The following is a 13,212-nucleotide window of genomic DNA, read 5'->3' as shown; positions in this document are numbered from 1 at the left end:
ACACTCCAACAGCAACATTAGATTATATACATTCTTTTCAAGCGCACACAAAATATTCACCATAACAGACCATATTCTAGGCCATAAGACAAACCTTAACAAATTTAAAAGAACTAAAATCATAAAACATTCTCTGACCATAATCAAATTAAACTAGAAATAATAGAAAGCTACTGAGAAAATTCCCTAATTTGGGAAATTAACACATGTCTAAATAATCCAGAGGTCAAAGAGTAAGTCACCAGGGTAAGTAGAGAAGAGTTTAAATTGAATAAAAACAAAACACAGTAACAAAATTTGTGGGATGCAGCTAAAGCAGTGCTTACAAAGAAATATATAGCTAACTACTAATACTCAAAAAAAAAAAAAAAACCCAAAAAACCAACCAAATTTCAAATCAATGATCGAAGCCTCTACCAACAATAGAAAAAAAAAAAAATCAAGAAAGCAAAAAAAAAGATGATTCTTTGAAAAGATCCCAAGATATGCTCTAGAGAGATTAAAATAAATGAACAAAAAACTACATGAATAAACAGAAGACATAAATTACGAGTATTAGGAATGAAAAGGCAAGGGCATCACCAAGAGACCCCACAGACATTGTCACAGGAAAATAAGAGTATTATGAAAAACCTTATGCCTATTTCACAACCTAGACTGAATGAACAAACTCCTTGAAAGACACATACTACAGAAGCTCAACAAGAAGAAACAGTCCTGCATCTACTAAAGATAATGAATTTGAAGTTAAAAGTCTTCCAAAAACAAAACTACATGCTCAGGTGACTTCACTAGTGAGTTCTAGCAACCTTTAAAGAAGATAGAAGATTAATCCATACAACCTCTTCAAGAATATAGAAGAGAAATAAACATTCTCCAATTCCTTTAATGAGACCAGCATTTCTGGTACGAAAATCAAACAAAGTCATTGTAAGTAAAAGAAAATACTATACAAATATCTAGCATGACAGATACAATAGCCGAAACAAATGCTATCAAACTGAATGCAGCAACATATAAAAAGGGTAAGCACATTTATGACTTCGGGGCTTATCCCAGGAATGCAAGGTTTATTCAATGTTTTAAAAAAATCAATCAACATAATCCATGTCATCATTAACCTAAGAAGAAAACTACATGATTAACTTATTAAATGCATAAAAAGAATTTGCCAAAACCAGCATCCATTCATGAGTACAAAATTTCAGAAAATAAATAGAATTTCTTTAACCTGATGGACACCTACAAGAAAAACTTAACAGATAACATATTTGAGAGAAAGAATATTTTTCTTCTAAGTTCACAAAAAGGAAAATGATATCCACTTTACCACTTCTATTCAAAATTATGCCGATAATCTTAGTTATTACATTAAGGCGTAAACACTGGAAACAAAGAAATAAAACTCTAATCATAGCATGATTATGTACATGAAAATCCCAAGGACTCTAGAAAAAAGCTACTAAAACTAATGAGTGTTTAAGCACATTTGCTGGATAGAGGGTCAACATGCCACCAATGAGCAAATGTAAAAGAAACCACAAAACAGGTATAAAACTCACACAACATGTACTAGATTGGTATGCTGAAAACTACAAACACTGATGGAAAAAATCAAATAAACCTAAATAAATAGAAATAGTACATTTATGCTTAAATGTTCAATACTGTTAATATGTTAATTCTCCCCAAACTAATCTATGGATTTATCACAATCCCAATTAAAATCTCAGGTGACCTATTTGGTAGAAGTCAAAAGTAGCTTTTAAAATTATATGGAAAGGCAAAAAAAGGCGAACAACCAAAACAATTTTGAAAGAAGTCGGTGGATTCACATTCGCTAATTTCAAGACTTAGTTACAGTAAGACAGCATACAATTGGCAAAAGGAGAGTCAATAAACAGTGACAAAGACTGGAGTCCAGAAACATACACACACATATATATATACATATATATGCTCAACTGATCTTTGAGAAAGATGCAAAGACAACTCATCAAGAAACTTTTTAAGTCTAGCTTCTTTAACTTAGCCTAAAGCATGTGGGATTCACTGGTGATGTTGTATATTTTGAAAAATAAAACGAACCAACGTGACCAACAATTATAGAACACTCCAGCCACCAACATCTGACTACATACATCCTTTTGAAGTGCAAACATAATATTTACCACAAAAGACCATATTTTCAGCCACAAAACAAACCTTAACAATATGATTATCTTCCAATAAATGGTGCTGGAACAACTAGATATCTATATGCAAAAAACTAGACACTTCAACTCACATGACAATTAATTCATAATGAATCCTGTTACACCAAAATGTAAAAGAAAAATTACAAAACTTCTAGAAGGAAACATAAGTAAAACCTTTGTCGCCTTGGGTTAGCGTTAGGAAAGGATATCTTATGTGACATACCAAGTACTATCAACAACAACAAAAGAACTAACCTGAACTTCACCAAAATAATAAAATTTTGCTCTGTGGAAGCTAATGTTAATAGCATAAAAAGACAAGCCAGAGTAGGAAAAAATATTTGCAAAACATTTATCTGGCAAAGGATGCATAATTAGAATACATGAAGAATTCTCAAAACTCAATAAGGAAATCCAAATTTTTAAATGGGCAAAAGATGTGAAAGGAAGGACATCGCTAAAGATAATTTTCAGACAGTGAATATGCACATAAAAAGACACTCAAAAGCACTATTAGAGACTGTATATTAAAATTACAATGGGGTAACAGTAGAAACCTGTTAGAATGGCTAAAAATCTCTAGTGTGCTGATTAATGCTTAGCAACCAGGTCTTCGGGGGAGAAGACTCCGATTTATAGCTTTTGCTGATGTGTGGTATAAATGTGCCTGCTGTGGCTGCTTACCCCTCCCTGAAAGCGGACTTGAGAAGATACGTACTTTGCACCATAAAATACAATAGACCTCAAGAGCATAAAAATAATAAAAAGTAGTAATGAAATTAGGAAGTGACAAGTTTTGAATACTTATTACCATAATTTTTAATATAATTCATTTAAATATGTTTATATAACTTAATTTTAACAATGGCTGTGTTTAATAACCAGCTTACAAATCCCTGAAAATTTAACAATCACTTCTTTCATGCCAACAGAAGCCAGTCTCAAGCTCAGCACTACCTAAAAGAAAAACTGATACTAATAAATGCAGACAGGATGTGCAACAACTCATATTCTCATTCACTGCTATGGGAATGTAATTAATGATAGATCTACTTTGGAAAGAGCTTGACAGTTTCTTTCTTTGCTTTCTTTCCCTTCCCTTCCCTCCTTGCCTTCCCTCCTTTGACTCTTCTATAATTTTATAAGATTTCAAAGATGAAATGAATAGAAACTTGACCAGAGATGAAAACAGACAAATCTAGCTGCATAAAAGTTTCCCTGGGGCTAGCTGTCAAGATTCCAACACTCAGTAATACATATAAAATGTGACTCTCGGAATAAGGATAAAATTTCTATATTAAAATAACTTTTATGACACCAGGAAATACACTGACATGCTTTTATATTGAAACATCATGCTTCTGTTTTAAAGAAACCATAGATTAACAATTTTCAGACTCAGAGAACACTGCCCTAATGGATATCGTCTTGAATTACATTATTACTACAGTCATTAACTCATGGGACTAAAAGCAAATGACTTCACCTCCCTTAAACCGTTGTGGCAGAAAGTACGGCAGTTTCTTACAAAGTCAAAACATAATTACCATACAACCCGGCAATCCTTAAGTATTACCCAAAAGAAATGAACACTATGTTCATACAAAAACTTGCACATCAATGTTTATATTGGCTTTACTCATTAATGCCAGAAGCTGGAAAGACACAGTTGAAAGAAGCTGTGAAAGACACAACTGTCTTTCAACAACAATCAACTGTGAGACATACATGCAATGGAATATTAAATTCAGAAATAAAAAGGACTGAACTACTGATCTATGCAACATCTCTGAGTCTCACACTTGATACTAAATTAAAGAAGCTAGACTCCAAATTTCATACTGTATGATTCAATCTATATGACATTCTGAAAAAAAGACAAAACTAGACAGAAGACATCACTGGTTGCCAGAGACTGGGAGTGGGAAGGGGTTAACTATGTGAGAGAATTTTTTTAGGTGATGGAAGTGGTCTCTATCCTGAGTGAGGTGGTAATGCACTTTACTAAACTGAATAAACTTTGAGGTATAAAATTTGAATAAAATTGAGGTAAATTTTGCCTCTAGTAAAAACTATCATCACAGGAAAAACAAACAACAGTTCAACTTCATAGGAAAGTGGGTATTTGTAAAATTAACAGTAAAGGTAAATTTCATTCTTTTTAAGAAAAAAGCACAACAAAGTGAGCAACTCTGCCTCAAGCAACTTCGTATAATAACATTTAACAGACACTAAAAACCATTCATTCTAAAATCTCTCACTTTAATAGCTTTAAGGGAAAGTGGTCAACTAGAGTCAGGCTGCTCATAAATCTTTCTAATAATTTTCAGTGCTCACCCCTTAAAATACCTGATTGCAAAATGTTTTTGCTCTGACACACACGTAATTCATAAAGAAATTTTCAGAAAAATTAGTACATTTAAAATTGGAGGCCTACCTAGAGATCAGAAAACAGAAGAAAACATATACTGCTACAACCTGTTGCATAGGTACAAGACATACCAATTGAGCAGGTCTTTGTCAACAGTCCCTTGTCATACTCTTATTTTCTTTTGATAATTCCAACCATTTTCAAGATCTCAAAGATCATTTCTATGTAATTAAGTCACTCTAGTCTTCTATACTATTTTGTAGCACATACATATTTCAATTACACATGTAACATCTGGTATTGCAGGCATTCGTTCACAGAGCTGGGTTTATTACATTGACTTTTGATGGTTTATACACTCACTCCTTAGGGCAGGGACTAGATGTCCAGCCTCGTTTAATATAATCATTCAGTAAGTTTATGACACATTCCCAAAACAACATTTCTAGCCCATGGGCATCTCTAGCTGCTTGATGTTCTCTTAATTGCTGTAATGTAGCCCCAAATAAAACTTGTAATTCCTTTGTCTAAGAATCGCCTGAAGACAGGGAGACATTGTAAGTCTTTAGATGTCTAACTTTTCATCTACTGTTGCATCAATTTCCTTTTCTCCTTTATTATTTGCACTTGCTTTCCTTTTTCAGGTCTTCAACCTCAAACTTAAAATAGCTTCCAACTCATCGACTTATCAATAATACCTCCCACTCAAATTTATCCCTCAGACTGCTACTACATTAATCCTCCTAGATAATCAAGTTACTGCCATAACAATTTTTCATAGCTCTCACCCACCTACTCCAAAGTCCTTCACAATTTCACCACATAGTAAACTTGTAACATCCTCTATTCAGCCACTCTGAATTTTTTATGGTTCCTTAGAATATGGACTGACCCTCAAGTGACCCTTGTTATTCTCCCACTTGGAAATTTCATTACCCCTTTGAGGTCTCTCTTAAATATTACCTCTTCAATGAGCTTTTCCCAGCCAAGAGAAGCATTTAGTGTTCATCTACTATGTGTCAGGAACACTGATAGGAATAAAAATCTCCCCATGTTTCAGTGGTACTTTCAGTGAAAACTGGTTGTGTTTTCAGACCATAAAATCACAATCTGTATCGGAGTTTTCTGTACACCTCCTTCTTCTCCACTGGAGATTTTCTGTCCTCAAAGATTTGCAGTAGTTGCTGATATTTGCACTCTGATGATGATCCATATAGTACGGGAGAGGGTAAATACCCAAGTATTTGCTGAAGTCAACCAAGCAGGATGTCTTCCAAACACTTAGAGCAGCATGGGGTTAGAGAAAAGGAATTTTAAGACCTGTGAGCCTCCCATCTGGAAATTTCATTTGAAATGCTCTATAATCCCTATCATGGGCAAACTATCGTCCTCTTCTTAACTTCAACTGACCTAAATTTAGACTGAGGTTAGTCTGAGAACCAGGTGTGAGCACCTATGGTCAAGTCATTTTCAACAAGGGTGCCAATTATCATTCATAGGGGGAAAGAATAATCTTTTCAACAAATGGTGCTGGGACAACTGAATTGCCAAATGGAAAAGAACAAAGGTGGACCCTACCTCATTACATATACAAAAATTAACTCAAAACGGATCAAGGACTTAAAGGAGCCAAAACCATAAAATTCTTAGAAGAAAACACACATGGTCATCTTCATGACCTTAGCTTTGGCAGGGGATTCTTAGATACGACAGTGAAAAGCATGAGAAACAAAATTTTTAAAATAAATTTTACTTCATCAAATTTTTTAAAAATCTGTTTAGAAGGATACCATCAAGAACATGACAAGACAACAAAGAAAGTGGGAGAAAACATCTGCAAATTATATATCTAATAAGGAACTTCTATCTAGAATATATAAATAATTGTTTTAACTCAGTAAAAGTCAACTCAATTAAAAAATGAGCAAAGGATCTGAAGAGACATTCCTCCAAAGATATACAAATGGCCAACAAACACATGAAAAGATCTGCAACATCTTTAGTCACCAAAAACAATTCAATCAAACCACACAAAAATAACATTTAACAACCATTAAGATAAACAGAATGGAAAAAACAGTCATAATAACGGGTGTTGGTGAGGCTGTGGAGAAACTGGTACCCTCATACATGGCTGGTGGAAATGTAAAATGGCGCAGCCACTTTGGGAAACCAGTCTGGCAATTATTCAAACGATTAAATGTAAAGTTAACCTAAGACCCAGTAATTCTACTTGTACAAATATCTACTGCAGCACTAACAACAACCTGAACGTGGAAACAACCCCTATGTCCATCAACTGATGAATGGATAAACAAAACGTAGTATACCCACACAATGGATTATTCCATTTCATTCAATTCCATAAAGGAATGAAGTACAGACTGTGAAAACATTATGTTAAGTGAAATAAGCCAGTCATGAAAAAATACATATCATATGATTTCATTCACAGAAGTCCAGAACAGTTTATAGAGACAAAAATTTAATTAGTGGTTGTTTAAAGAGATTTGGGGAATGGGGGCAAGGAGTGATAGCTGAAAACCATAGAGTTTCTTTTTGAGGTGATGAACATGTTCTAAAACTAACTGTGGTGATGGATGCACATATCTGTGAATATAGTAAAAACCATTAAATTGTACACATTAAATGAGTGAAGTGTATGGTATATGAATTATACTTCAATATAGCTGTATAAAATAGAGAAAAGGCATATATTTCCTGACTTTTTTTTTTAAAGGTGTTGTCTTATTTCTCCATGATTCTTTATGGGAAGCACCTTTTAAGCTTAGGGTTGTATCATTTAAGGAAAAAGCAATATTCGTAAACAATTTAAAGCCTTGCTCTCTGGTACCAAAAAGCCTTCACTAGATGTTTTCCCCTTCTCATTCTATTTTCTGCCCCCATGCCAGCTTCCACCAATTTCTTGTTTCATAGTCACAACACAACAGAAACACTGTAATTTTTAAATATGCTTCATTTACTGAATTTGGCTTTATGGGACTGTTCTTAATTGTGAAAGGAAAGGAATCCAATACTGTGTTAAAAATAGACTAATATCATACACCAAATTGTATGGTCATTACAAGCTTACTGTCATGGAAGATGTCTATAATTTGATTTCCACTTCTATGAATTTCAATCAATTTAAAAAGTTTCTACAGAAATAATATAAATTTTTAAATGCTTACTTTTTCTTTAATTAAAATACATTTATCTGTAAATCTGACTTTCAATTTACAGTTTAGGTTAACTATTCGAAGTAGATGATCTGCATCACAATCATCTGAGGCTTTGCAACTTATTATTGTCTATGGACCAGAAGCAATGCCAGGAGGAATGTGTTAAAAATGCATAATAATGGCCTCATCCCAGCCCTACAGAACCATAATTTGCACTGTAACAAGATCCCTAGGTGGGTGATGGGCATTGAGGAGGGCACCTGTTGGGATGAGCATTGGGTGTTGTATGGAAACCAATTTGACAATAAATTATACATATATGTGTGTGTGTGTGTGTGTATATATATATATATATATCCCTAGGTAAGTTATGTATAAAGTTTGAAGATCTTGAGCATTCAACACGCAGATTCCAGTGAGGAGAAGGCATCTACATTTCAAACAAGAACCCTATGGTCTCCCCTACACTCTCAGGTTTGAGAAGCACTTTTGAAAACAAAAGTGGAGGGCTGAGAAAGAACATTCCTTCAGAGTAGTTTAGGTATACTAAAAAACACTGCTATAGATCCATCCCCCCCATAACAGTTTGGAAAGCAAGGAAGATTATGATTTTACAAATCTGTTATATTACCTTAAAACTAATAACCTGAATGAGTCTATATAACATAAGGGGTTTAGATTAACAATCAAACCCAACTTTACAACTTTCACATTGCACCAACCAAGATAAATTTATTCATACTCAAACTTCTGCAGACTTTTATTGAAAAAGTCAAATACCTTATTACCTTATTTATTAAAAAAATTTTTTTTCAACGTTTATTTATTTTTGGGACAGAGAGAGACAGAGCATGAACAGGGGAGGGGCAGAGAGAGAGGAAGACACAGAATCGGAAACAGGCTCCAGGCTCCGAGCCATCAGCCCAGAGCCTGACGCGGGGCTCGAACTCACAGACCGCGAGATCGTGACCTGGCTGAAGTCCGACGCTTAACCGACTGCGCCACCCAGGCGCTCTTCAAATACCTTATTTAAAAGTCCCATCCAAATGGGAAATAGAAATTTACAGCTCCTGCTACTCAACTCTGAAAAGCCTCAATTAAACAGAATAGTGTTCACAGAATTCTAGTTCACACTAGGTCAGTAGTTTGTTTTGATCCTAGCTGGTGGAAAACCTTCATAGTCCTCAAAGGAAATACAGGTCTTAGAATTCAGCATAGACACTAACTCTCAATACATTTTAAGCCAGCTACATGGTACGTATAAAGGGTTAAAAAGATAAACTCAAAGGTTCATCTGTTTTGCTAGGCAATTTTTACTAATTCTTAGGAGATACTGGTTTTGACAATAAATCCAGCAAACATTTACTAAATGCAAATGTTCAAGATTTTGTGAGGAACACAAAGATGATCAAGGCACTATCCCCAGCCTCAAGAAGCATATAATCTAAGGGGAGGTGGGATTTGGCTGGGAACCTGTATATACAACTCGCAGAGTATGGTCAGTGATGAAAACGGTTCCCGGAAGTTCCAAGTTTCAGCTAACTGAGTTTTAGATAATGGACATTTTACAGTAATTTCCAATTGATTTGGTGTAGAGTTGCACGAGCCAAGAAAGCTTACAAAAGCACTTTATAAAGAAGTACAGCCTAAGGTAAACAAACCTCTGGGCAATTTGCTTACATTTTAATACACACACACACACACACACACACTCAACACACTTAAAACTGGGCTATGAAGTATGGGTGACTTCATTTAAATGCAAAGCAATTCAAACCTGAAATGGATCTAGGAGGCCAATTAGAGTTAACAGTGTTTCCTCTGACAAAAACAGGAACACTCAACTTCAGAGACCGCTGACCATGCGAGAAAAGAGGAAAAACGGAGTGAGGACCGGTTATTTCTTCCTGGCAACTTAAAAAAAATAAAACAAACAAACAAAAACAACAGAAAACCCAAACCAGCACTTTCCTGGACTACTCCCTCTCTTCAACTTTGCATTTTATAAACGCTCGTATTCTTAAAAAGTCTAAGAACTAAAGAAGACAAAACCGGTCAAGTGCATTCAACAATACAAAACAGAGGCACCTCCCTCAAGGGGAACTAGCAGTCCATGAAGGGCCATGACTCGGAAAAGTGCATCCACAAGCTCCCTGGAGAGCCACGGCCACTCAACGCTCCGTTCACTGCTCTCCCCTCCCAGGGGCACACCCTCCCTTGGTAAAGGAAAAGCGAGCACCTCTTCAAAGGGGGCTGCGGAGGTCGCCCGGGAGGGTGGTAAGGTTTACCAGGATTCAGGGCAAGACCCTCGGCTTTGGAGAAGAGGTGCAAATGACACCGAGGAAGGCCGGCTGAACCGGGAAAGGGCGCTGCAACGCACGGGCCGGTCCCGGCCCCTCAAAGGATCAGGTAGACCCCCAGCCCGCCAGGCTGGTCTCGTGAGGGAGGCTGGCCGCCCAGGCCACACTCCAGCCCACTGACAGGTACCAGAGGCGGGCCCGCGTCACAGGTGTCGCCCCGACCAGGTCCCCGCAAACCCGGGGGGTGGGGAGGGACAAGTCCCGGCAGGGGAAAGGCACCTAAAGGTGAGACGCGCGGCAGGAGCGGAGCGCAGCACCCATGGCGACGCGGTCTCACCTCTAGGGTGGACACAGTACTGGTGAACAGGTCTTCTCCGTCTTCCAGCTCCTCAAAGTCGGTGGGCTTCCCGTCCCCCAGCGGAGGAGGCTCCCTCTCCGCCGCCATCTTCGCTCGTCCAGACGACTGCGCGAGCGGGGCCTCGCGGACCTGTCACGTGAGCACGCACGGCAAAGCTGGCGCGCTCGCCGCCTCTCTCCCCCGCCCCCCGGCCCCGCCCCTCGCGGCCCCGCCCCGGCCTCGTGATGCCGCCCGCCCCTGAGCGCGGCGCTGAGCCCCGCCCCTCCGCCTCTCCATCCACCTCCGCGTCAGGGTGGCCATCCCCTCTCACCGCCCGCTTGCTGTGCTGTCGGTGGAAGACTCGTGCACTTTTATTACCATCACCTTCGTAGCAAGTCTGGGCCACTTTTAAAACCGGCATTACCGCTTTTCAAGTGTCCTTCAGGAAGGTGGAAGAGTTTGGGGACCAGTCTTTAGGCTTGGATTATACACAGATTGAGGGCAAGATTGAGGTTTGGTGGAAAAGAGACACCTCTTTAGGCTGTCCCACAGATCTCTTTGATATGATTGAAATGTTCTCTGTCAGCGCTGTCCTGTAGAGTAACTGCTGGCCAGGCATGACCACTGAGCCCTTCTTGTAACTACTGTGACGAAGGAGCTGAGTTTTAAATTTTATTTCACTTTAGTTAACTTAACTCCAAATACATGAGCCACACATTAGTTTTGCTTCATAAAGTAAGAAAAAGCCTGGACAAATAACAGGAAAAGCAGTGAATGATTGGCGAGAGCCTAATAATTCCCTCCGCCAATTACTAGCGCCTCAACCTGGGATGGTCTTTTGGAGACTTTTCAGCTTCAATTTCCTTAGCAGCAAAATGGAAATGTTACTAATCCTCCAGTCACTTGATTGCACAGGATTATTCTCAGGATAATATGAGAAAATATGTGAAAATATTCTAAAGGCTAAAAAGTGCTTTGCTAATGCAAAATATGCCCATGGAAAATTAAAAGAGGGCATTGCCAACAGCAACCTGGGGTTATAATTTTGCTGGAGGAATAAAAAGCTTTGATGGGATTCTTTACAAATTAAATACAAACTCTCAACACTCAAAGGCATGGGAATTAGGCCTGGGTGCTACTGACTATGTGCAAAACTTACTTAGCATCTCTGGAATTTATTTTTTAAACTGCATTAGAGCAGGTTTTTCTATTTGCGAGGATTTTTTTTTCCATCCCTAAGTTTTTTTTTTTTAATGTTTATTTATTTATTTTGAGAGACAGAGAGAGAGATCGCAAGGGGGAAGGGGCAGACAGAGAGAGAGGGAGAGAGAGAATCCCAAGGAGGCTCCACACTGTCAGTGCAGAGCCCAACACAAGGCTGGAACAGTGAGATCATGACCTGAGCTGAAATCAAGAGTCAGGCCTTCAACCAACTGAGCTACCCAGGCGCCCCCACTCCTAAATGTCTACATTTCTATGATGATTATTAAGATGCATTAGCCCAAACCATGAGTAATTTAAATAAGTATATCAAACTTCAAATGTTGCTTGGGTTAATTTCATGCAGAGACTGATTGCCACCATTGTGCTACCATCACCAATGCTTTCTGGAGCCACTGCTGTGTCCCTGTCTGGAAGAATCAGCTGTTGAGGTGCATTCCCCGGCCTGCACCCCACCAACCTACAGTCTGGACCTGTCACTGATCAAACACTTCAACCTCTTCTGAAAGCTCACAGCCTGGGTAGACAGGATTCTTCTCTGCATCCCTAATGTTTACCTCTGTCTCTGTTTATTGCTTACTACTTTCTGTCTTCTGCTATGACCATTTGTATTCCCAGATTATTTTTTGTACTACACATCTGATTTGGTTGAAATAAGTCCAGCCACCTTTGACTGAAATTAAAAGTGGCTGTTCTGTAAAAGGGAGGTACATGCAGAATGACCTTCAGAGGCCGAAGAGGCCGTAAGACCAAGAAATGGTTTATTAAGGAGACTTACAGACAGAAGCATTCCTTCGGTGGCAGCAAGCAGAATAGATCTCCACAACCCTACCTCCCATAAGATCTGCTTTTATAGACGTAGAGGCTGGGGAGTACTTGCTTGGGGACCACACAGGAGGAGAGTTTAAAATAGGTGTGTGCCATAGTCATATCTCCAAAGCAGATCAGGGACGTTATGCCCTGAGGGTGTACTTAAGGGTGCGGTTAACAAAAAGAAAGAATGTGTTGGGGGTGTTGGTGGGGCTGTGCTCAGGTAGGCTTCAGGTCACAGAGGGGTCATCAATGTGGATTTGTCCAAGATGGCATTCGTCTGGTTCACATAGTGGCTTAAAAAATTGTAGTTTGTCATGTAGGACCATGGAGGCTCTATGAGATCATTTAGGATTTATGGGCTCCTTCTGTTGCTTTACCCTCCCTAGGATGTAATCTCTTCCTCATGGTCAAGTAAGCTCTCCACCACAACTACTTTCCAGCTGGCAGAAAAGGAGTAAAAGGGAAAGAGAATGCCATCCCCTTCCCTTCAAGGGCCGAATCCAGAAGTTGTACACACCACCTTCTGTCCACATCCCTTTGAACAGCTCTCTCTATCTGGCTATCTCTAGCTATGGGAAATGAGGAAATGCAGTTGTTATTCTACTCCCTAAAAATTAGAGGTTCTCATACTCTGGAGGAAGTGGAAACTATCATAGGGAACCACTAGGCTCTGTTATAAAGCATTCATTCACTCTTTTCATGATAGCATAACTGGTCCTCCTTCTGGGTAACCATTCCTTTCTAAAAGTCTCCTCCAACTCAAGAATGGAGGGCTGACCTAGGCTCTAAG

The 13,212-nt window shown here is 38.6% G+C and overlaps 1 protein-coding gene across 1 annotated transcript in view; it reads right to left on the bottom strand.

Annotated features, from left to right (window-relative positions):
• SNX2 (sorting nexin 2) overlaps positions 1-10,521 on the bottom strand; it is a 57,235-nt gene extending 46,714 nt beyond the window's left edge. The window contains exon 1 of the mRNA XM_047083824.1: positions 10,389-10,521. Within this exon, the coding sequence (XP_046939780.1) occupies positions 10,389-10,496 (108 nt within the window). The 5' untranslated portion in view covers positions 10,497-10,521. The remainder of the gene's footprint in view (positions 1-10,388) is intronic.
• Between the last annotated feature and the right edge of the window lie 2,691 nt (positions 10,522-13,212).

The sequence above is a fragment of the Lynx rufus genome, unplaced genomic scaffold (genome assembly GCF_022079265.1).
Source record: "Lynx rufus isolate CCGP_SWC_20201006 ecotype Redwood Valley unplaced genomic scaffold, mLynRuf1.p SCAF_1, whole genome shotgun sequence".
Classification (NCBI taxonomy): Eukaryota; Metazoa; Chordata; class Mammalia; order Carnivora; family Felidae; genus Lynx; species Lynx rufus.
This window is presented reverse-complemented; position numbering and strand designations above follow the sequence as displayed.